At 40.1% G+C, this 26,734-nt stretch overlaps 1 protein-coding gene across 8 annotated transcripts in view; it reads right to left on the bottom strand.

Moving 5' to 3' along the window:
- Positions 1 to 26,734, bottom strand: part of sbf2 (SET binding factor 2) — a 446,331-nt gene that overhangs the window by 270,566 nt on the left and 149,031 nt on the right. For 6 of the 8 annotated variants that reach the window (XR_011345382.1, XR_011345383.1, XR_011345385.1 and 3 more), the window contains exons 3-4: positions 25,390 to 25,527; positions 3,560 to 3,682 (exon numbers count right to left, since the gene is read on the bottom strand). Coding sequence is in view for 4 of the 8 variants with exons in the window: in XM_069900038.1 (XP_069756139.1) it covers positions 3,560 to 3,682; positions 25,390 to 25,527 (261 nt within the window). In the remaining 4 variants the exon portion in view is untranslated. The remainder of the gene's footprint in view (positions 1 to 3,559; positions 3,683 to 25,389; positions 25,528 to 26,734) is intronic. The other 2 variants (XM_069900054.1, XM_069900071.1) reach the window with 1 other exon arrangement.

Here is a 26,734-nt window from a genome sequence, read left to right as displayed (position 1 = left end):
TCCACACAAGATCATGACTGTTTGCGATCATCAAGATCCCAAGAATCAATCCTTGACTTGTCTTGGCTGTGCGGGTATGCTAGCTGTGAATACTGAAGGCCTCTGAAGGTCAGCAGGAAGGAGTGAAGATCTACTTGGAAACAATCAATAACTCTCTGGAAAATGAGAGGCTCCACAGCCTATACACCACTTCTCAAATCATGACTTCTGTCAGCAGTGATCTACGTGACGGGAATGCTGCAACGTCAAGGGTGCGACATTTCAGTGTCCCACTCAACTGGTCATTTTTGTCACAGCATTATTATTTCTTTGCTATTAACCCAGTTCAATATGTATTTTCCAACCACAGAGTTTATCAGACTGATCTGCTGTATTTGCAGTAACACAAAATTCTCCACCTCCATCTTCCATATGCATCTCATGTAAACTAAGTGCTGCACAATATGAAATACTGTACCAGTATTTGCATCATGACAATGAAAATTCTTTGAACATAATTAAGAGGCTGCTTTTCTGTCTTCTACGTTTGTCACATATTTGGTCAAAAACCATGCCGCCACTGAGAAGGACATTTCTCAATTTTTCAGAATCTCTCATCAAAAACTATGTGCACCTGTTACAGAGTTCTGTGTTGTGTATTGGCCTACGTGTTGTGTGGTTTTGTGTTGGAAAGTAACAGTTTGCCTTTGAAAGCCAAGGTGAAGGTGGACTGCTGGGTGTGAGAGAGAGAGTAGGAGGTGGACTGGGCATGTGCAGAAGATGATCTAGAAATTTCCAGACTTGGAAGACAAACCACCACTGGGTGTGGCTGTGGAGTGGAAGGAGGCCCAAGCAGAGTCATTGACTGGGAGGAGTTTAGAATGTTGGGCATTTTAAAAGGGAGGAACATTCCGAAGGCAGTCAGAAGGATCCGGACCAAGCCTTTGTTCCTCTCTCGACAAGCAACACAAGAAGACCACTTTGAATTTTGTGCTCTCTCTCTAAAAGATCTTATGGCTTCAGTTTACCAAACAAACTGAATTTTGTTTACGATCTTTACTTTGATTGCAATCAAAGTTTTGTGAGTCTTATGTGTTTTGTGTCTAAGTATTTTTCTGTGGGCTGGTTGGAAATATAACTTAGACTTTGATTACATATGTTATATCTAGGCTGGGGAATTTATTAGTTTTACACAGTTATAGAAATTTGTATATTAATCAGTGGGCATTGTTATAAAAGGGGGGGAATTTTGAAATGAAGTTTGAAGGTGAAATTTTGTTAATAAAGTAATTGTTCATCTTTACCCCTGTGTGATATACCTTCTTTGTGGTTACTGGTTTGATCTTCTAACACACCACAACCAGGATTGCTGAAAGAATAAGCTTTCCAGCAGCATTAAGGCTATATTTTCTTGCCAGTAATAAAATACCAGTTCGTTCTCCTTTTTCAATCAATAGACAGATTCAAGACTTGAATTAAAAACCCAAGGTCACAACCTAATGCCTATCAAGTTCAAACAAGGGTTTAGACCAGAAATGTTGACTAATTATTTCTACCTATGAATCCTGTCTGACCTGTTGAGTTCCTTCAGCAATACTACTTCAGTATGCTATTAGGTCAAAATACACATTTTGAAAACCACTGGTATAGAAGGCATGAGACAAAATGCTAGATCGACTACCGAATTTGCATAAATCATTAAAAATGAATTGCAGTAATTTGACCTATTAGTAAAAGATCACAATACAATGCTACCACACTCATGAAATGAGGGAAGCTGGGTTGATGTAAAAGGTACATTGCCCAATTTATTAAATTCAATAACTCAATATTGTTTTATTTCGAGATCCAATGTAATGAAAAGATAATTCAAGGTGATCATTCATTGATATCTTCCTTTACTTTCCACTCACTTTCAATCATCTGGCCAACTACTATATATCTGCAATTTTCTTTGCAAACAACAAAGGACCAAGCATAATAGAACACTGATCACATCACAATCTTGGACTTTGGTAATGTTAGACTGGTATATTATTGAGATTATTGTATATTACTCCTTTTAATACCTCAACATACTTTCAAATAATTTCTTTTTTTCAAAAAATGTTTGTTACATAGTATTACCATTTCCCACTGAGAGACAGAGTGAAGGAAAATATACAAATGTGCTGGAGAAACATAGCAGGTCGCATAGAATCCATTAGAAGAGTGACCAACAATTGGGGCCTGAGCCCTTCATCGGGTTTCAGAAAAAATTGGCAGGTGCCTGAATAAAACAAGGTGGGGTGTGAGGAGAGGAGGAAGGAAAGGGCAGGGGGAGGAGCACAGGAGGTCATAGGTGAATACAGGTGGGAGGGTAAAAGAGAAAAAAGTTGAGGTGATTGGGGCAGAGGGTACCTCACAGATTGGAGAAGGAAGGGGGTTGGGAAGGTGGAGAAAAGAAAACAAAAAAAAAGGGACTCTGGTGACAGGGTTAACTGAAATTGAAGTTGATGTTAATGGCATCTGATTTGAGAGTGCCCAAATGAAATGGTGCTGTTTCTCCAATTTGCAGGCAGCCTCGGTTTGGCAGGACACAAGGTCATGGACAGATATGTTGGTATGGGAATGGTGTGACGAAATGGAAAATTTGGCCAATGGGAGGTTCTGTTGTTGCGAAAGACAGAGCAAAGTTACTCAATGAAATGATCTCCCTACAGATCCAAAAACAAAGTGTTGTTTCACTTGGAAGGACTATTTAGGATCCCGAATGGTGGTGAGGAAGAGGAAGAGGTCCATGCCACAGCTAGGTATCAAAGGGGAAAATCATGGGAAGGGATAAAGGAGTCCTGAAGGGAGTAATCCAAACTGAAAGTCGGGGGGTTTTGAAGATATATCTGGTAGTGGGAAATTGTAAAGGATAATATGTTAGATGCAGAAGTTGTAAGGGTGTTGGGTGAACACAAAGTTGCACATCTGGGCCCACAACAGTTATGCAGGAAATAAAGGAGATGTGGGTGAGGACTGAGTTAATGGCAGTAGAGGGGAAGCCACATTTTTTGAAGGAAGACAAGTAGTTCTGGTAAATTTAAAGGAACAGCAGGAATCACCAGCTATGGCACTAATGCCAAACATTCAGGATTTATGAATAGTGAGAGAATGGATTATTAGAGTTTTATTTTACTGAGCTTTTCAGTCTAAAAAAAACTATGAATAGCATTTGCTTCCAGTCACAGAGCCAACTGAGCATTTTCTTTCAAGTTCTATGAGCATTTCATTTTCTAATAAAAAACACAATGAACACCATCAAATACCCTGAAAGCAACTTCCAAACATATAAAAACAGCAAAGAAGCTTTGCAATTGCTTTTAAAAAAATTACAACACTGTATGAACAGAGCAAGAAAAAGTTCAGTTATCAACTTCATTGAAGTCAAAGGAAATAGTTGTGAAATATTTTCTGATTTATGACAAACAGATTTTCATCAGCTATGCCACCTTCAAGAATTCAATGTCCATTAATTCAATGATTAAACACAGAAACTTTCCATCAATGTCTTCTTTAGAAGAATATAAAAGAGTAATTATAAGAGATTTACCTTGAAAATTTCAGGGTAATCCAGTTGAGAGACAAGCACCAAGCTTTTAGGTGCAAACACTTGTGCAGGTTGGATTAACCCTGTATCCTCCTCATCACCTTCTATTTCACCACGTTTGGAGCCCTAAAGTATATTTTAAAGATTGAAAACAATTTCAGCCAATGCATAAAGAAAGCTCTATGAACAGTTTATTAACCTATGTATCTCTGCATTTGCAAATTATAAATTCAAATTTTAAGTTTAAAAAAAATCATTATTGTTGAAGGAGGTCTTGCTTCTTTTGAACAACGGTCAGTTAATATAGATTATCAAATACTCTTTTTTTTTCAGATTATAGATTTTTTGTGATCTCAATTACATACATTTCCTCTAAGCACTGATAAGAATTTAATAGATGTAATTTTTAATTTATAACCTTTTTATAATGGTTCTAACATTTATGGCATGTTGTTGGGAAATAAGAGGGTCCTTTGGATAAAATTTAAAAAGCCTGGGAACAGGACCTACAGCCGAAGATCTCTGAAGAAATTTGGAATGTAATTTTCAAACTGGTTAATACCTCATCTTCATGTGCCCACCACTCCCTCCTACAATTTTAAATAGTCCATAGAGATCACATACCCAAAATCAAATTATCTCATTTTTATGTGGTTACATCTCCTCATTGTAGTAGATGCAACAATGGAGATGCTTCATTAATTCATATATTTTGGACATGCCAGAGCCTTGAGAAATACTGGAATGAAGTATTTCAAACTTCTTCTGTACTTTTTAAAAGTTAATTTTAAGCCTAATCCTTTAACTGTCTTGTTTGGTATTGTTGGAGAGTGTGGTATAACTCTGATGGCATCTGATTTGCATGTATTAGCTTTAACTTCACTTATGGCTGGGTGGGTAGTGTTGCTCAGATGGAAGGATGTTGCTCTACCTACTCATACTCAATGGCTATGTGGCATCATGTCATGTTTAAATTTAGAGAAGGTTAGATGCTCAATTTCCAATTTGAATTTAAATTTTCAAACACTGTGGGGACCTTTTATGAATTATTTTCAGAATTTCTAATTTGATATGAATGCAGAATTGTTGTCTAATAAGGTAATTTATTACTTTGATAAGGAATTCTTTTTTTCTTCTCTCTGTCAAACAGCATTTTTGGTAGTGGGTTTAGATTTTCTTTTTCTAATAAAATGTTACTGTAAAATAATTTGAGAATGTGGGGTACCTGTGATGAAATGGTATGATCTTAATGTACCTTTTTTAAAAACTTTTAATATGTACTCTGCATTTTTCGATGTGCAACTTCAATAAAAATATTGAAAAAGAAAAAAAATCATAATTTCTTAATGTTTTGTCAAAATAATAAAGCCATGAAGTATGTTAAGTCACAATAGATTGAGATTTGAAATATAATATAGACTGTATCAAAATTTCTAAAAATGTCTACAATAAAGCAACAATTACAGTATATCGAATTAAACCCAATACCACAGAATTTGCAGTAATTTTCGATCAGTAGCAACTTCTACTTTTCCAAAGCCAGTTGCTATCAGACATAAAAGAGGATTTAAAACATTCTTCTTATGTCCAGGAACTATGATGCCATGATAATAATTCAAATCAAATGTACAAAGAGCACCAAATAAAGATTAGAACATGCACTTGTGATAAAGATGGAAAACAAAATAATGAATATCACACTAATTAAAACATTTTAGAACTGTTACAAAACATGCTGGACAAAGAATACAAACATCAACTGCTTAATGACCAACTAGTTCATTAATTGTAGCTCAACTGGTCATTAAAAGCTTACTCAAACCTCAAATAATAACCAGTTTACACTCTTTCTGGTAGTTTGTCCAATTTCAGCGGAACATAGGAAATAACCTTAAACACCATCATTGATGGAAAAATATTGATAACTTCAGTAACTCATGTTATAGAAATGCTTATTGGTTTCATGGGTAATAATACTTTCAATGGTGTTACTCCTATGAAATCCAAGCCAATATTCTGCTCATCTGAAAAAGAGTTTTGAGAAAGGCGAGCATCCTGTTAGGCCAATTAATCCATCCAACTCATTGTTAATGTTTTGGAATCATCCATAATTCAAAAATGCTGGAAATGCAGATTTCTTTCTCCAAAAGAAATTCTCAACATTCATCAAACAAAGCTACACAATCCCACAGCCAAAAGATCAGAGAAATGATCTGAAGACCTGCCACATCCTAATGTAAATGGTGGTATAAATTAAACTAATGTGAAAAGGAGGCACCAAGAATATATCCTTCCTCACCGATGGGAAACCCAGAACTCATGAACCGAAAACAAGACTGAATAATTTGTAACCACCCAGAAATATTGACTAAATAACCATCTTGTCTTTATCCTAAAGACAAGTCTGTTTTCACCAAGTTTCCACATGATCTGATTTTTTTTAAAAAAGCACCAAATGCAACAAAGTCGACAGACCAAGGCAACATTTTGGCTTAAGTCACACATGTCAAACTCTGGCCCGCGGGCCAAATTTGGCCCGCGATATAATTATATTTGGCCCGCAAGATCATATTAAATATATATTAGAGTTGGCCCGCTGGCCGCCACGCCAGTATAGCGCATGCACACTGAAGGTGAAAATGAAAACGCCGGAGGTGTGGAGGGATCTCAGAGTCCCAAATCCCGGGGATCGGAGCGCCGCACTCAGCCCGCCCGGCTCCCGGACACACAGATGCGGCTGGAGTTGGGGACCATCCTCGCTGGGTCTGCGCTTCAGCGGCGACGCCGGACCGAACGTCTTGTGGGCGATGCCTTCCCCCTCGGTCCGTGTGCGGCAGACCCTGCCTCCCGCTCCTTTTGTTGGAGACGAGCCCGGCGCCGTGAGATCGCAGTTTAATCCCTCTCCAACTATGGGAGGGGGGTGGGAGCAATGCGCTCTTCTCAGCCAATTTCTCCACCGCCCCGGACGCCGGCATTTCAACGGGGGGGGTTCGGGTGCCTTCGTCAGGCGACCGACCTGTTGGTCCAAGACAAGGGGAGAGCGTACAAACTCCACACAGACAGCACCTGAACTTGGGTGAACGTGGAGCTGCGACCCCACATTCCACATCAGGACTGTGTGTAAGATTGGGAGCAGTGAGACGGAAGCTTATTTTGTTCCTGTGATTTAAGCCTTTCTTGGGGTGGGGGAGGGGGGGGTCCTTCTCTGACCACTTGCCTAACAATTAACCTAATCAGATGTGGAGTTATCACAATACAACAGTTCTCAACCTTTTTCTTTCCACTCGCGTCCCTGTGCCATTGGTGCTCTGTGATTAGTAAGGTGGTCTGTGGGTGGAAAGAAAAAGTTTGAAGACCACTGCTTTAATCATCCCTCATTGACTCGTCATGTGCACGGTTTCAGAACTCCAAAGGAAATGGGCCAATGACAATGAAAGAGTTTATCCAAAACTATTAGTAAACATCTATTTTAATAAGAAAAAGTTTAACATTACATATGTTGAAAGAAGAGAAAACATGCAGATGTTGTTGAAAATTTTCAATAAATATTTAGTTCGGCCCTCGACTTAGTCCAAGTTTTTAATTTTGGCCCTCCGTGAATTTGAGTTTGACACCCCTGGCTTAAGTGCTTCAGTAATGTATGTCTAAATTAACTATATCAACAGCTAATCTGTTCTCATGCAACTACAACACTGGTAAAGATAACCAAAACATATGGAAAAATTCTCAGTTCTCATCCCAAGAAGCAAAACAGATTTAATCTAGATTGCCCCACAAACCCTGATGCCACCATATAGCCAACCACTGAAAACCTCCCAAGGTCATCACAATGATCACTTACGTTCTCCTAATGAATGCCAAGCCACATTCTTCTTCTCTATTTGCATCTTATATACAGTACAGGCAACAGAATAGACAAAGAACCACAGCAAATAGGGGATTGTGCAAATTTCCAGTCCTCTATATTCAGCATGTATTGTCAAAAGATGAGCAAAAAGTTTTGGTAAATTCAGTCAGGATACGCAGATCCACATACTCACAAAGATGGTTCCTAGCCCAAAATTAATTTTTTTTTGAACAGGCACACATTAAGGGCCCAATTACTATCTGTATGAATGCCAACATGATTCTCTGGTGTGCACTGTTCTAACAGAGACCATCTCTACTGGAAAACCATCTCTATTTAACTGAACTAGTTGGTAACTGTACAATTTCCTATTTGTCATTTAATATTTTATTGCACTTATTAATGAACAGTGATGTTGTTAGCACTTATGGAACATTATGGTAGATATTTTGAAACGGAAGAAATATTGGCAAGGAGAAAACTTAGGTCAAAGGAGATATTAATGACATCTGCATTTCTGTTATTCACTGGAAGTTCATGCCCCCATCCATTACAGAAAATGATGATGATGTATTGAAAATTTTTGGAGACCAACTATTCAAAATAACAAAAAATATAAATGGAGATTCATGAACAAGTATGCCTGAAGATATTGAAAATGTATGTTATACAGCCAACTATGTCTTAAAATATTTCCAGTCTTCTTTCTCTGAATGCTCCTTGTTTTATCCTTGACACACTGGGAAGTTAAATAGCAAATAAATTTCACAAATTGTTTGGGTTGTCCTGAAGCACATCTGATGGCAGAATGATTTTTAATTAGGCAGATAGGTAGCAACATTTAAGAAACATTTAAACAGCACACAAACAAGCAGGGATTGGAAGAATATAAATCACATGCAAGCAGGTGGAATTAGTTCAAATTGGTATGCTCTATTTTGAAAGACTGGGTAGGCAGGGACATGTTCCCCCTGGAGAGTAAGAAACAGAATGGTGATACTGCCAAGTTGTACAAAATTATGAGGGGCATTGCTAAGATGAATAGTCAGTCTTTCCCAGGAGTTCAAAACTAGGGGCATGGGATTAAAGTGAGTGGTGAAAGATTTATCAAGGACGTGAGGAAAAAATGTTTCCACAGAGTGTGATCAGTGATTAGAATGAGCTGTCAAAGGAAGCTTAGAAGAGGGCAGCATTGTGAATTTAAAAGGCATTTAGAAATGTGTAGAGGTACATGGATAGAAAAGGTCTGGAGTGATAAGGGCCAAACTCATGCAAATATGATGAGCTCAGGTGGACAAGTAGGACCATGGAGACTGCTTCCATGCAGATTAGCTTAATGACTTTGAATCAATCACACCCCAGGCACACACTCCTTACTCATACTCCCTTCAGGGAGAAGGTTTATGAATGTGAAATAATACACCAACTGGCTTCAGACAGTTTGTTCCATGCAGCCATCATGATATTAAATTAACCCCATAACAGTGCTCTCATGTTGTCCTTCCCATGTTCTAAATGACCTCTTTCATTCCAATCCTCTACTCTGTAACTATGTTCTTGCCCTCCCATTTGTACGGCTGACGTCCCACACAGCTTCCAGAAGAACCTTTCTCACTGTTTCAATCAAAATGTGACAAGAAAACTCCAGTTCTGGTGGAGGCTTGGTTTTCAATACAGGTTCTTAATTTTTTTTAATCCAAAATCCTTGGGACCAGACGCACAAAATTTCGGAATTTTTCAGATAACGGAATAATATTAAAATGAGGGTACTTTTAAATAATTGTGGGGTGGGTCATAGTGGCGTTGGATGGTTGTCTGGTAAATGAAGTGACATAAAGATAGACCTCCCTCTCGCAGCTCGCCTGCCTAAGCCACACTGCCGATCTCTCTCTGCTCACCCACCCAAGTCGCGCTGCCACTCTCTCCCTGCTCACCTGCCCAAGCCATGCTGCCACTCTCTCCCCGCGCCCGCCCAAGCCACGCTGCCGCCCTCTCCCCGCTCAACCACCCAAGTCACGCTGCTGCTCTCTCCCTGCTCACCCTCCTGAGCCACGCTGCCACTCTCTCCCTGCTCACCCGCCCATGCGGCGTTGCTACTCTCTCCGTGCTCGCTCGCCCGAGTCGCACTGCTGTTCTCTCCCAAAGCCAGTTCCCCTGTCAATATCCTTTCAGCAGGGTTGCTGAAATTCTGCTGGAGGGCAATCCCTGTATTTTTAAGTAAAACATTCTGTAAAACTTGAAACTTAAACTGGCTCAAACTAAGCTAAACGCCTGAAAATATTCTGTACATGCAATTTAAAAAAATTTGGTTTTTGAAAGTATTCAGTTTTCAGAATTTTGAATAAAAGATTACGTACCTGTAATGGTACACTCCTAAATCTTAAAGTTCCTAACAAGTCAAAATGCAGTTATTAAATTGACACTCCTCACACCCAACAGTTGGGCTAATCTCCAATGGTCTGGGTGGAGAAGACTGGGCCAGAAACAACATCAAGTTAATAGATCTGCATGATTTACTGAAGATCCATGTACGTTGCATATTCAAAAAAAATTGTTGCAGGAACCACAGTAACGTGAAGTAAAAAAGATGAAAATATTTTTAATTTCCAGGTAAATAAACTAAAATAATGGAAAATATGCTTTTGCCAAATTATCTCTCTTATACAATTTATAAATTAGTGTCACTATATTTGAACCCAGTCCTCTGCAATTTAACCTCCATCGACATGCACTCCTTTCCACTGGCTCAAATTCATGCAATGATATTTCCAACATTTTTTTGAATATTTTATTTTAAAAGACTCAAGCAAATATACAAACAATAAGACATTTTCTTATCACACAATATAGTATACAGAGTCCAGGATTTTTTTCCCTGAATATTAAATAAGCCATAAAAAGCAAAGGAAAAATCAAAAATAAAATTAAAAATTAAAATACGTCGTCTGTGCCACACCCTTAATTTTAATTCACTCTCTTTATTTTTCTGTCGGGGCGGCTTGTATCTTAACTCATTTCTCAAGGTGGGGATATAGATTATATCTACACCCTCAGATGAGGCTACCACACTTTAATGAACGTATCATAATTCTTTCTCATGTTATAAGTAAACTTCTCCAGGGGAATGCAACTCTACATTTCTGTATTCCATCATGTAATACTAAATTGAGAGTTGGACTTCCACGCAACCGCTATACATTTTATGGCTACTGACAAAGTGATCTTCACAAATTGAATGTGGTGTTTGGGAGGTTTAAAATTTACTTCAACAATACAGGTACACAATCCTTTATCCCGACATCTAAAATCCAGAAAGCTCCAAAATCCAGCAAGTGGGGAGAGAGACTGGCAGCGCGAGTCGGGCGGGGGGGAAGACACCAGCGGCGCGAGTTGGGCAGGCGGGGGAGAAGACGGCAGTGCAATTGGAAGGGGCTGGGGTGGATACAGCAGCGCGACTGGAAGGGGGTGGGGTGGATACGGCAGCGCGACTGGAAGGGGGTGGGGTGGATACGGCAGCACGACTGGAAGGAGGTGGGGTGGATACGGCAGCACAATTCGGGTGGGTTTAAATCTGGCTTTCCGAAATCCGGAAAAATCCGAAATTCGGGACACACTGTCCCCCAAGGGTTCCGGATAAAGGATTGTCTATATCTCCCAAAGGAACAATTCTGGATCTTGTGGAAACAGTACTTCTGTAATTTTTTTTAGAATGCTCCCCAGGACTACCCAGAAGGATCTCACCTTCATACATAGCCAGGTGGAGTGGATAAAAGTTCCAACCTCTACACGGCATCTGAAAAACATATCCAAAATTTCTGACTTTGATCTATGTAATTTTTGCAGTGAGGTACAATTGATGCAGGAAATTGTACTGCATCAGCATGTATCTAGCACTGACTATCCCCGTCATGCTGTTCATACACAAGTCTTCTCACCAACTTTCATTAATCGTTGTACCCAAATCCGACTCCCATCTTTCCCTCAACCAGCATAATCCCAGTTTCGGGCACTCATTCTAGAGTAGGAAATACTTTCTAGAAATAAACATATATATTCCCCTGTCAAATGTTTCCAACTTTTTTTTAAAAATGTCTATTAACTTTACTGGTACAGTTTAATTGAATTGTAAATTCATTTTGCTTTTTCTTTAATTTAGTTCTGATTGCATCCTTAACTTCTTTAATCTTTATGATTAGTGTTCATTTGAATATTCTTTTCATAAAACCGAAGGATAACAACAGAGCTTGCCAAACCAGTTGGTCACTGGAATGGAATGCAATACATCTACTTTATCTTACTACATTAGGAACTTTGGAGTCTGACTGGGAGAACCGTGAACTTTCTCTCTTTAACAATTGATGTCCATAAGATCGACTGTCCAACAAAAGGAATTGATGAGAATGCCAGGATTCATGGGCCAATCACCTAGCAAAAAGCAGTTAATCATAAAAAGTGATTTTACATTATAATGCTGTTTGGATGCAAAATGTATTTACATTTGGAAAAATTACATACAAAATTGCAATGGAAAGAAATATTCAGGAATGGCATTAGTTTCTTGCAAAAATTTATCATTGTCAAAAAATGCACAATTAAACTATCATAAAAGGGAATAGATATCTCCCAACATTTGATCAACTGAAAATCTTTTGTAGCTAACCAGATGCAATTGCAGCATCTTTAGTAACAATGGAATTGTTGTTTCTTGGAATTAATTTGCTTTTCTCCACCTGAAATGTATCATCTTGTTAATAGGACAACTTTTCAAAAGTCGAGATCTTCTACAGATATAATTATTTATCCAAGGAAAGTTGAATTTGGCAGCAAATCAAGTATTTCCATCGTTTTAAGCAATATCAGCAGATGCAGTCACATTCTTGTCTGGAAATTTAATATATTAAGATGCAGTTTTTAAAAGGACTATATCTGGAAACTTTCTATTATCAACCAAAGTTTAAATTTGAATGGTCACATCATAATAACTTGCACTCTGCCTATCTATTAAATACTGTAATATTCATTTGTCAAGGGCTTGAAAGGGCATCATTTGTAGAGCCAATCAGCAATTCAAACAAAATTAAGTGTCTGATATCAAAACATATCAAAACATTATTGAACAATACAAAAAGTTTTGACAGCAAATACTTTTAATTCAAATTTGAATATACAGAAGAAATGTTCTAACTTTGTTACCCTAATCTTCTTCTTCTTTGGCTTGGCTTCGCGGATGAAGATTTATGGAGGGGGTAAAAGTCCACGTCAGCTGCAGGCTCGTTTGTGGCTGACAAGTCCGATGCGGGACAGGCAGACACGGTTGCAGCGGCTGCAGGGGAAAATTGGTTGGTTGGGGTTGGGTGTTGGGTTTTTCCTCCTTTGCCTTTTGTCAGTGAGGTGGGCTCTGCGGTCTTCTTCAAAGGAGGTTGCTGCCCGCCAAACTGTGAGGCGCCAAGATGCACGGTTTGAGGCGTTATCAGCCCACTGGCGGTGGTCAATGTGGCAGGTACCAAGAGATTTCTTTAGGCAGTCCTTGTACCTTTTCTTTGGTGCACCTCTGTCACGGTGGCCAGTGGAGAGCTCGCCATATAACACGATCTTGGGAAGGCGATGGTCCTCCATTCTGGAGACGTGACCCATCCAGCGCAGCTGGATCTTCAGCAGCGTGGACTCGATGCTGTCGACCTCTGCCATCTCGAGTACTTCGACATTAGGGATGAAAGCACTCCAATGGATGTTGAGGATGGAGCGGAGACAACGCTGGTGGAAGCGTTCTAGGAGCCGTAGATGATGCCGGTAGAGGACCCATGATTCGGAGCCGAACAGGAGTGTGGGTATGACAACGGCTCTGTATACGCTTATCTTTGTGAGGTTTTTCAGTTGGTTGTTTTTCCAGACTCTTTTGTGTAGTCTTCCAAAGGCGCTATTTGCCTTGGCGAGTCTGTTGACTATCTCATTGTCGATCCTTGCATCTGATGAAATGGTGCAGCCGAGATAGGTAAACTGGTTGACCGTTTTGAGTTTTGTGTGACCGATGGAGATGTGGGGGGCTGGTAGTCATGGTGGGGAGCTGGCTGATGGAGGACCTCAGTTTTCTGCTAGACTATGAAATGCTCATTGTTGGAATGCCACTGTGGATTCACCCTTCCCAACTGTAATCTTCCATCCTCAGATCTCAGCACATTTCCAATTTCTTTCACCATGCCACTGTTAACTAATGCAGCTCAAAGCAATCTTTTTTGACAAAGAATAGTGGTAAACAAAAAGTTACAAAAGTGCTGGAGAAACTGAGCAGGCCATGCAGCATCTATAGAAAGCAATAGGCAGTCGATGATTTGGGTCTTTCTTTGACTGCCTATGCTTTCCATGGATGCTGTGTGACCCACTGATTTTCTCCAACATTCAAGACAAATAACAGCATTTTTTTTTGTCAGTGATTCTTCAAATGAAGAAGAGCCTGAAGACGAGCAAGGATTGCAGATCCAGATCTCACAATTCCTGCACTCTACCTAGATTAAGATGAACAAGGGTCAGTTTCAAAGTGATGTGGTTAAATTAACACTAGATTCAGTAGAGCTGAAAATCTAAAGGGAGAGCAAGGTTCAAGGCTCATTTTATTGTCATGTAATAAAATATTAAAAATGTAACATATATGATATACATTTTTTTTCTGCCATAAGGCAGAGTTGTCATGACCCCTGTTCCCCTAACAATAGGAGAAACAGAAACAAAAGTGAGTCCCTTCAGTCACCAAGTGTTCATGGATTTACTTCCAGCACTCCTGCAGCCTCAGCAACGGTACAGACACCTATTCGATTTGTCAGCATCCCAACCTCAGAACCATAGAACTTTACAGCACAGAAACAGGCCTCTTTGGTCCTTCGAGTCTGTGCTGAACATTTTTTGCCTAGTCCCACTGACCTGCAGCCCTCCATACCTCTCCCATTCATATACCTGTCCAAATTTCTTTTAAAATTGAGCCTGCATTCAACACTTCAGCTGAAAGCTCATTCCACACTTGCAACATTCTCTGTGTGAAGATGTTCCCCCTAAACATTTCCCCTTCCAATCTTAATCCATGTCCTCTGGCTTGTATCTCACCTACCCTCAGTGGGAAAAGCCTATCTACATTTACTCTGTCTATCCCCCTCATAAAATTAAATACTTCCATCAAATCTTCCCTCATTCTTCTACCCTCCAGGGAATAAAGTCCTAATCTGTTATTGCACTCTCTTTCGTTGGTACCTCTAATATACTGATTTAGAAAAGTTTCCTGAACACATTTGACAAACTCCATGCCTTCCAATCCTTTTACAGTATGGGACTCCCAGTCAATATGTGGAAAGTTAAAACCTCCTCATGTTTCCTGCAGCCGTCTGCTATCTCTCCACAGATTTGCTCCTCCAATTCTTGGTCACTGTTGAGCAGTCTATAATACAACCCCATGAGTGTGGTCAGACCTTTCCCATTCCTAAGCTCCAACCATATAGCCTCAGTTGATAAGGCCTCTGGTCTGTCCTGTCTGACCATAGCTGTGAAAGTTTCCCTGATGAACAATGCTACTCCTCCCCCTTTCATCTCCCCACCCCCCATTCTATCGCATCCAAAGTAACGTAAGCCCAGAACATTGAAATACAAGTCCTACCCCTCCTGCAACCAAGTTTCATTAATGGCCACAATGTCATAATTCCATATGCCAATCCACGATCTAAACTCGTCTGCCTTCCCTACAATACACCTTGTGATGAAATGGATGCATCTGAGAACATTTCCACCACATTCAACCTGTTGACTTGAACGATGCATGCAGTTTTAACATCATCTTTTCCCTACTCCACTCCTCTATCTGTTCTAGCACTCTGGTTCCCTTCCCCCCTGCAAATCTAGTTTAAACCCACCGGAGCAGCACTAGCAAACCTTCCCTCAAGGATATTTCTCCCTCCATTTATGATGGAGACTGTCCTGTTGGAACAGGTCCCACTTTCCTTAGAAGAGAGCCCAATGATCCAAAAACCTGAAGCCATCTCTCCTACACCATGTCTTTAGCCACATGTCAAGCTGCAGTATCCTCCTACTTCTTTTCCTTTTTAAAATATTTTTTTAATTGAGTTTAACATTTAAGCATACATAATAAATGACAATTACATAATAAATCAAGTTCTTTCTTTGGCTTGGCTTCGCGGACGAAGATTTATGGAGGGGGTAAATGTCCACGTCAGCTGCAGGCTCGTTTGTGGCTGACAAGTCCGACGCGGGACAGGCAGACACGGTTGCAGCGGTTGCAGGGGAAAATTGGTTGGTTGGGGTTGGGTGTTGGGTTTTTCCTCCTTTGCCTTTTGTCAGTGAGGTGGGCTCTGCGGTCTTCTTCAAAGGAGGTTGATGCCCGCCGAACTGTGAGGCGCCAAGATGCACAGATTGAGGCGATATCAAATCAAGTAAATACATACAAAATGGAGAACAAAATAGGAAAATAATAAAATATACATAACTACATTTATAGTTATTGCAATAACTCAATCTAGTGATAAATATAGTGCATGCAACCATGTCAGACCCATTATTTGGACTGTTATATTTTAAAAAATGTAAAAAGAGAGAAAACAAAATTAAAAACTATAGAACTAAACTAAAAGAATCTATCCCCTCCTTCTAATCAAGGAGAAAAAAAATCAATAATGTAGAATCACTTGCAACCCCCAGAGAACAGACTAAGAATTCCCAGAATGAATAATAATTATTGATTCTCCAATTATAAAAACAATTCTAGAATGAACCCCATAATTTCATAAATTGAAACTTTCTATCTTTAAATTATATCTGATTTTCTCTGAACTTAAATAGGTCATTACATCATATAACCACTGCCTACAAGAGGGGATGAATCTCCTTTCCATTTCAATAAAATAGCTCATCTGGCTATCCGTAGCAACTCAAACCCACGTCCTATCTTTCAATCAGAAGGTCACGTTTAAGTCTCTAATCTTGACTCTGATGCACAATAGAGATTGGAACTTTATTGCATCTCCTTCCCTGTGTAGATTTTCACACTGTCACTATCCCTCCTTCCTCCAATGGTCACATTTTTTAATGTTTGTGTGACATTACTACACACAAGCAGGTGAAATAGCACCTACGTTTTAAAATCTGATACTTGAGAGGTGAGAAAAATTCAACCAACACATCTTCAGGCTGTTTTCATTGAGAAATGTTATGTCACTTGCTCACTGCACCTGTGTATATCCTGTTTCTAAAAGTTCAAAGTTCAGATTTATTGTCAGACTACATCTCCAATTAATTGTCCTATTCCTCACAATACAGATTGAACAAAGGCCAGGAATTCAATATATCTTTGGAGATGAGAAGGGAGATGACAGAGAAATTGTAATAATGTGGTCAACCCAATCATACAGATTTAATGCACAACAAGAAATGGAAAATACTGTTATCGTTCAGAGTGACCAGAAGCAATGGGATAATGGAATGGGTGCAGCTTCAAGGCAAGACTCTTGGTCATGGAAAGATGAGGCAACCAGGCTGCTCTGTCAGACTCTGAGATTTAGCTTACATGATTGTACTCTCCATCTATACTTTCCTTCAGGCTATGAGAAAACCATAAAAATGGTTCCAAGAAACTTTATCATGGTGGGCTATTCTAGGCAAGCCAAATGTGTAAAATTCTGGAATAGTAAAGGTGTAATCACTATTATGATGTAATATTATCAGTCTAGAGCACACATGTCAAACTCTGGCCCGCGGGCCAAATTTGGCCCACGATATAATTATATTTGGCCCGCAAGATCATATTAAATATATATTAGAGTTGGCCCGCTGGCCGCCGCGCCAGTATAGCGCATGCACACTGAAGGTGAAAATGAAAACGCCGGAGGTGTGGAGGGATCTCAGAGTCCCGAATCCCGGGGATCGGAGCGCCGCACTCAGCCCGCCCAGCTCCCGGACACACAGATGCGGCTGGAGTTGGGGACCATCCTCGCTGGGTCTGCACTTCAGCGGCGACGCCGGACCGAACATCTTGTTGGCGATGCCTTCCCCCTCGCTCCGTGCGCGGCGGACCCTGCCTCCCGCTCCTTTTGTTGGAGACGAGCCCGGCGCCGTGAGATCGCAGTTTAATCCCTCTCCAACCATGGGAGGGGGGTGGGAGCAACGTGCTCTTCTCAGCCAATTACTCCACCGCCCCGGACGACGGCATTTCAACGGGGGGTTCGGATGCCTTCGTCAGGCGACCGACCTGTTGGTCCAAGACAAGGGGAGAGCGTACAAACTCCACACATACAGCACCTGAACTCGGGTGAACGTGGAGCTGCGACCCCACATTCCACATCAGGACTGTGTGTAAGATTGGGAGTAGTGAGACGGAAGTTTATTTTGTTCCTGTGATTTAAGCCTTTCTTGGGGTGGGGGGGGGGGTGGGGTCCTTCTCTGACCACTTGCCTAACAATTAACCTAATCAGATGTGGAGTTACCACAATACAACAGTTCTCAACCTTTTTCTTTCCACTCGCGTCCCTGTGCCATTGGTGCTCTGTGATTAGTAAGGGATTGCTTAAGGTGGTCTGTGGGTGGAAAGAAAAAGTTTGAAGACCACTGCTTTAATCATCCCTCATTGACTCGTCATGTGCACGGTTTCAGACGCTAAAGGAAATGGGCTAATGACAATGACAATGAAAGAGTTTATCCAAAACTATTATTAAACGTTTATTTTAATAAGAAAAAGTTTAACATTACATATGTTGAAAGAAGAGAAAACATGCAGATGTTGTTGAAAATTTTCAATAAATATTTAGTTTGGCCCTCGACTTGTCCAAGTTTTTAATTTTGGCCCTCCGTGAATTTGAGTTTGACACCCCTGGTCTAGAGGAAAGGATATAAAGGCAGATCATGGATCATTGAGCAGTGCTTCCCATAATGTTTGGGACAAAGATACATTTTTTACATTATTTGCCCATGCTCCACAATTTTAAATTTATAATTAAACAATTCACGTGATTAAAGTGCACATTCCAGATTTTATTAAAGGTTATTTGTATACATTGTGGTTTGACCATGTGGAAATTACAGTACTTTTTATACATAGTTCCCCCATTTCAGGGCCCCATATTGTTTGGGACATTTGGCTTCACAGATGTTTGTGATTACTCAGGTATGTTTAATTGCTTCATTGGTGCAGGTATACGAGAGCTAGGCTTGCTTCTAAGCTTTTGATCATCTTTGGAGTCTGTAGTTGCTATTTTTACAACACGAGGACCATAGTTGTGCAAAGAAAGTCAAAGAAGTAATTATAAGACTGAAAACAAGAATAAAACAGTAAAAGACATCAGCCAAACCTTAAGATTACCAAAACAAAAATATGGAACATTACTAAGAAGAAAGAGCTCAGTAATCACAAATAGGACTGATAGGCCAAGAAAAACCTCCTCTGGTGATGACAGAAGAATTTTCAGCATAATGAAGAAAATTCCCCAAACACCTGTTCAACGGATCAGAATCATTCTTTAGGAGATAGGTGTGGATGTGTCAATGGCTACTGTCTGCAGAAAATTCATGAACAGAAACACAGAAGCTTGGCTGCAAGATGAAAACCACTGAAACAGGAGGACCAGATTACAGTTTACCAAGAAGTATTTTAGAAGAGCCTGCAGAATTCTGGATAAAGGTCTTGTGGACAGATGAGATCAAGATTAACCTGTAACATAGTGATGGCAAGACCAAAGTGTGGAGGTGTAAAGGAATAGCCCAAGATCCAAAGCATACCTCTTCATCATGTGAAACATTGGGGTAGGGGTGCTATGGCCTGGGCATGTATGGCTGCCACATGTACTGCGTTGTCATGATAATGAATATGTATGAGATGTACCGGAAGTCACGTGGTATGAGAGAGAGATAAGAGCACAAGCAGGAGAACAAAGGAAACGGGAGAATAAAGACACTCAGAAGTTTACCTGATAAAACTTGTGTTTAATGTTTTATTAACTTCACATTTCGGGCCACAAATGTGACATTGGCGACGAGGATGAAAGAAGTTTGAAGAAAATTAAAGACTAAACAAGATTACAGAGGATTACAGACAACTTCAAGGTGATAAGAATTTTCTCTTTGACTCAGTACTTTTGGGGCTGGAATATTTCCTCATGGCTGGGGCAGACGGTGACTTTCTAACGCATAGTGAAATTGCTCATTTTGACCTGACTGGTGATGCAAGTACTGTAAGTGTGAAGTGGAAGGCATGGCTGGAAGAATTTGAATCCTACGCTGACAGTCGTGGCCTATTTCTAGATACCGGTACAGTTGAACAAAAAGCGCAGAGAAGGGCGTTACTTCTTTTCACTGCGGGACCTGCAGTTCGGGAAACATTTAAGACACTTTTAAATACTGGAAGAAAAGATGAGTACCGGAAAGCGGTGGATGCATTAAATGCACACCATGTAGTGACACCGAATGCTACATTTCAACGCCATTTGTTTCGGAGAACGAGACAAGAAGATGGCCAGACAATTGCTCAGTACGTGAGGAGACTACGCCAGCTAGCTGTTGGATGCAATTACATGCCAGCTGATTTGGACAACCAATTATTGGATCAAGTCTTACAACACTGCAGATCAGATAAACTCAGAAGACGTCTACTGGAAAGAGGGAGTGAGTTGGAACTCACCGATGCTTTAACCATTGCTGCTGCATTAGAGGCTGTTGAAGGGCAATTTCATACCATGACCCTGAAAGACAACTCAAGCCAGCAAATTAAGAGGCTCTCACATCGCCATAATCAGCCAAGATATACGCCGACACAGGACGTGGAGTGTTATCGATGTGGAAACCGAGGTCACTTTGGAAAAGACCCATATTGCCCGGCCAAAGGCAAAGTTTGCAGAAAGTGTGGAGGTAAGGACCACTTTGCAAAGAAGTGCAAAAGCAAGTCCAATGCAGACCAGAAGAGGAAGAGTACAACTTCCAAAGGCAAAGCCTGGGGGGAAGGAAAGTATCCTGGAAAGAAAGATACCATTCGCCAGATAGACGGTGACGATGATGATACCCAGGAGGAACAGAGTTGTTACCAACTTACGTTGAATGAAGTACATCATGAGGAGGTCCCAGTGATCATTGGTGGAGTGACAGTGCAGGTCATTGTAGACTCAGGCAGTGACAGTAATGTGATTGATCGACATTTATGGGAGAAGTTGAAAAGGAAAAAGATCATCTGTACCTCAAAGAAGTGTTCCAAGAAACTGTATCCATACACAGCAATCAAGCCATTGCAGACCATTGGATGTTTTACTGCAACTATTGAAGCTGGAGATAAGTACACCGAAACAGAGTTTATGGTCATAGAAGAGAGGGGAGAACCATTGTTGAGTAGAAGCACAGCGCAAGACCTGGCAATACTTCATATTGGAGCTTGTGTCAATTCAATTCAGTCATACGAGGATATGAAGCAAGAATTCCCCGCAGTCTTCCAAGGAGTAGGAAAGCTGAAAGGTCGACAATTGAAGCTAGCGGTAGATGAAACAGTCAAACCCAAGGCACAACCAATGCGCCGAACTCCGTTTGGACTTCGTGGGAAAGTCGAAGCCAAAATTAAAGAATTGATCGAACAAGACATTATAGAACCGGTGGAACATTCGACACAATTTGTCAGTCCCGTAGTGATTGTGCCCAAACCAAAGGGTGACATAAGACTATGTGTTGACATGAGAATGGCCAATGAAGCTATAATTAGAGAACGACATCCTATACCAACAGTGGAGGAAATACTTCAAGAACTAACTACCAGCAAGGTATTCTCAAAAATTGATCTGAAATGCGGCTATCATCAATTAGAGCTGGATCTAGGTTCCCGAGATGTGACAACATTTGTGACTCACTGTGGATTGTATCGTTACAAGAGGCTATCATTTGGAATTAATGCAGCTTCGGAGATCTACCAGTATGAAATCCATCGAGTGATTCAAGGCATTCCTGGAGTTGCCAACATTTCTGACGACATCATAGTCCATGCACCAACGAAGGTGGAGCATGACAAACGGTTGAGGCGTGTACTATCTAGACTACAGGAGGCAGGCCTTACCGTGAATGGAAACAAGTGCCTGTTAGGTGTGTCAGAAACGGACTTCATGGGACACAGACTTACACGGGAAGAACTAAACCCTGCAGAGGCCAAGGTGAAAGCTATTGCAGAGGCACGTGCACCTCAGAACGCAACAGAGGTGAGGAGTTTCCTGGGATTGGTCAATTTTTGTGCAAAGTTCATTCCTAATTTCGCTACAGTGGCAGAACCACTAAGGAAATTAACCAGGAAAGGTGTACCTTTTCATTTTGGATCTGAGCAGAAGAAAGCATTCACAGCGCTGAAGCAAAGCCTGATAGATGCAAAAACTCTTGGATATTACGATCCAGCGGCATCAACCAAAGTCATAGCGGATGCCAGCCCAGTTGGTTTAGGAGCCGTGTTGGTCCAGATGCATGATGGAGGACCAAGAATCATTGCCTATGCCAGTAGATCGTTATCTAATGTGGAAAGAAGATACTCTCAGACAGAGAAAGAAGCACTCGGACTTGTATGGGCCTGTGAGAGGTTCCATGCATATTTATACGGCATTGAATTTGAACTCATCACAGATCATAAGCCATTAGAGGTGATCTATGCACCTAGATCCAATCCATGTGCCAGAATAGAGAGATGGGTACTCAGACTACAACCCTACAAATATAAAGTAATCCACATTGCAGGGAAAGCAAACATTGCTGATCCGCTGTCCAGATTGGTGAAGGATGGAGGTCCACAATCCAAGTCAGAATTGGGAACAGAAACAGAGAGCTTTGTACGCTTCGTAGCTATTCAGGCGACACCGAAAGCTGTGACTACGAAGGAAGTCGAGAGAGAATCCGAACGTGATCCAGAACTCAGGGAAGTAAGAGAATGCATACAGAGTGGACAATGGGACAAGTGTACTCACAAGGCTTACATTCCCATTAGAGACGAACTTTGTTGCATCGGACAGTGTGTATTGAGAGGTTGCAGATTGGTGATTCCGCAAAGATTGAGACCGAAGATCGTATCCTTAGCGCATGAAGGACACTTAGGTATTGTTGGTACCAAGCAAAACCTCAGGACCAAGGTATGGTGGCCAGGTTGTGATAAAGACGTCACTTATCTTCATTGATGATATAATTGCTTATGGCAGTAGCAAAATTAATTCTGAGGAGTACAGAAACATATTATCTGCTTAGGTTTGAGCAAGTACCTCCAAATTCATTTGATGGCGTTTCATCCTACAGCAAGACAATGATCCAATGAACCGAAACATACTATTAAAGCAACAAAGGAGTTTTTCAAAGTTAAAAAATTGGAAAAATCTTGGATGGCCAAGTCAATCTCCTGATCTAAATTGAACTGAGCATGCCTTCCATATTCTGAAGAACTGAAGATAGCTGCAGAAGAGGCCTGGCAGTGGATCACCAGAGAAGATACTCAGCACCTGATGATGTCTATCAATCACAGACTTCAAGCAATCATTGCATGCAAGGGATATGCAACAATTACTAAACATGACTAATATACATACCATTGCTATGCCCTGAAATGAGGGGACTATGTATTGAAAGTGCTGTAATTTCTACATGTTCAAACCAAAATGTACACAAATACTCTTGAATAAAATTTTCAATGTGCCCTTTAATCACGTGAATTGTTTGCTTACAAACTTAAAAATGTGGAATACAGGGGTAAATAAAGGAAAAAAAGCATCTTTGTCTCAAACATTATGGAAGACACAGTAAAACAATGGAGTCATTTTAGTGGATGACTTTTAACTGGCAATATTGATTCAGGTTGCCTTCATCCCAGGGGCTTCAGTGAAACAAATCTTTCAGGAGGAACTAGAAGGGGTTTATTGAAATTATAAGGTGCTAATCCAACTGGGGATAAGGCCATACTAGATTTTATACTGGCGAATGTCCCTGACAAGACGAATGAAGTTTCAGTGACGAGTGAGGAGTGGGGATTTTGGGTACAGTGACCAAAATTTCATGTTTTAATTTTAAATTGGAGGAAGGCTAACTAAAACAGTAGAAAGTAGATTGGGAGCAATTGTTTGATGAAAAATACATATCTCACATGATGGAGACTTTTAAAGGCCAAATGGTTAAAGTTCAAGGGCTCAATGTTTCTGTGAGGATGAAAGATAATAATAGCAATGCTCAGGTAAAAACACAGACTGGTGGATGCAGGTGCCTGGAACATGCTGCCAGGGGAGATCGTAGATATGATCGCAACATTTAAGAGGCCTGTTACATGAACAAACAGGAAATCAAGGTATACAGACCATATTCAGATAGGTGGGATTGGTTCAGATTGGCATCATAATTGCAGACATTATGGGCAAAAATGCCTGGTCATGTGCTATGTTGTTCAATATTCTCTCTCAATTTCATCATTAACGTCCAGAATCTAATGGGATAGTTTCAAGTAATCCCAAAAACAATACCGTTCAACAATGCTCAAGAAAGGGAAACTTCAAATAATTGCACCAGTTTGCTTAAAAAAATACATTCAAGCCATTAAGTATATTGAGGAGTGCAGTAGTAAATATATTATTACTTCAATAAAATGGATCTGAAAATCAGGTACACATTAATTACATACCTTAATGCAAATTCACTGACAGCACTAAAATTAACAAATTACAGCAAACAAAGCACTGGTGATTCCAGATGATGCAATATTTCTGCTGAAGTCTGAAGCATTTTATTTGTCAGTACTGTACTTCAGAGAAAAGAGGTCCTCTTTAACTTGGTCCTCAGCAAGCTAAATCCAAAGCATCAGCTTATTTATACATATATTGTCCAAGTTCTAAGTGCTATGGGAGAAATAGAAATTGGAAATCAAGGTCTAAAAAAGTTGAGAATGGCTCAAGATTTGAGCTTCAAGCTCAGGAGATAGCCTACACAAAATATTTTGAGAATATGATACAGTGTGTCAGAGTGCATGATTTTTAAAGCACGTATTAGACTGATCGATATGATAGAGAATTCAAAAATAAAGCAGAGGGGCACTAAAAGGCTGAAATTAAGTTTGTGGAATGACACCAAACGTCAGACGTAGAAAATTACAAATGACAGTCACAGAGTTGTCAAGAAAAAAGTGCACATTCACAGTGACCATGTGTATTTTCTCCAAATTCCATGATTACATCCTAAATACATGCTGTTCAATTAATTTGCTACTCTAAATGATCCCTTAGTGTTTGCTTATAGCAAAAATAATCAAAAGGGCATTTAAGGTCTTCTATAAAAGAGAACAATTTGCAGGGGTACAGGAAAATAAAGAATGAGAATAGGACTAATGGGATTGCTCCCTGAGGAACTGGCCTGATTCCAATGGACCAAATTGTCTCCTCCTCTATTAATAAAAATATAAGATTCTACAACCTCTGAAGTTATGTACCCTCGCTGTATCCTCTGATTGAGCCAATTTATTTGCAAACTGAATCTCCAACAACCACATATTGAGCTTTCATCCTTCCTACCAAAACGACGAATTTTCCAATTTTCAACATAATTTCATCATACCCTTCTCTGCCCACCCATTTGGTGCTGACATTCTAAATAATAACCACCATCACTTCTTGACTTGACTTTTACAATATGCTTCCACCTCCCTTCCATGTCATAAAATTCAATATATCCAAAATTCCACAACCTTTTTTCCTGAACGACACTGGCTCCTGCTAATTTATTATTACTATTCTATACAAAAATCTTGATTTTCTTCCAGCTATCTCAGACTTCACATTTAACATTCTTATCCAGGTGTTCAGATAGATGCCTTTAGAATATAGCCTATTCCAATCAATATCATGCTCCATCCCCAAAATGCTCACCCTTCCTTTAGCACAACGGACATTTCTCTCCACATCAGTGGTGGTGGTTTACCTTGCCTGTACCCCATGTTGTCAAGTAGGAAATATTTATATGTACTTACCTGCAGATTAATTTCTGCTTCATAAAATGTTAGACACGCACAATAATGGCGATCTGAGTCAATATCAGTTAGAACCACCACAAAATATGTGGGTTGTTTTCGTTCAGTAGACAGCTGCCAGCCAGCAGGTTGACAAAACTAGAGTTAAAAATAAATAATGAGAATAATTAGAACTTTTTTCTTCAAAAACATTAACCTTTCAACATTTTTAATGAAAGTTGATACTTTAAATGGTAATGGAAAATGTCAAACAGTGATGACTTGGATTGACAAGGCTTATACAGAATGTGATGGAATACACTGTTTTTCTGGATGAGTATAATTCCAAGACTCCAGAAATCATCAAGGTAACCATTCAATTCACCCATTGCTGGTGCACCATTGCTGCATTGAGTGCCGTCTACACTTCAGTTACTCGCATAGATTTCTCCTCAAAACTTTTTAGAAACGTTGTCACAAAGGACATGAGTAACTAGTGCAAAGAAACTTCACACCTTTAGAATTCCCTCATGTCGCGCACCATTTTAATTCAAAAATGTTGTAATTTCTCTACTCCCTTTCATACTGGCATCTTGTCCTAGTAATTGACGGCCAATCTTGCAGTGAAAGCTCCTTAATTGCCACGCAGGCATCAAATCATGCCGGGGATAATATAACCTAGGTAGATTTTTATCATCCCCGGCCTCAACTGATGCCTGCGTGCCATTTAGCCTAGTGTGAAGTTTTCTGAAAATAATTATAATTTGGTTTGTAGTTCAAATCTGAATAAAGCTCATCTGTTCACCCTGTTAAATTTTACTATCTCATCCAGAACATTGCACAGTAAAACAACAAGTGACATGACATTTTGGCCCACCAAGATACCAAATTATTTAATTTCCACCTACTTGCACATGATCCATATCTCTCCATTCCCTTCAAATCATTAGCCTGTCTAAATAGCTCAGAAATGTCACCATCATATCTTCTTACACCCCCCCCTCCCCCCAACTGCATGCTCCAGGCCTCTCTCTGTGGGAGAAAAAAAAAACCATGCACTCTCATTTAAACCTTCATCTTCTCACCTGAAAGCTTTTTCTTCTATTTGACAATGACACCCAGTGAAAAAGACAACAACTATCTACCTATCCTATCTGTCCCTCCCTCATAATTTTATAAATTCCTATTGGGTCTCCCTTCAGCCTCTGATACTCCACAGGAATAATAAAACAAGTTTGTTCAAACTCTACTACAGTTACTACATTTTAATTCTGGTGAACCTCTTCTGCACTCTCTCCAAAGCCTCCACATCCTTCCTGTAATGTGGCAACCAAAACTGTTCTTGCAATTATTTTGTTGGTAAATA

Source organism: Narcine bancroftii, chromosome 1 (assembly GCF_036971445.1).
Source record: "Narcine bancroftii isolate sNarBan1 chromosome 1, sNarBan1.hap1, whole genome shotgun sequence".
NCBI classification, from domain to species: Eukaryota; Metazoa; Chordata; class Chondrichthyes; order Torpediniformes; family Narcinidae; genus Narcine; species Narcine bancroftii.
Note: the sequence above shows the minus strand (reverse complement) of the source record. Positions and strands in the feature narration are given on the sequence as shown.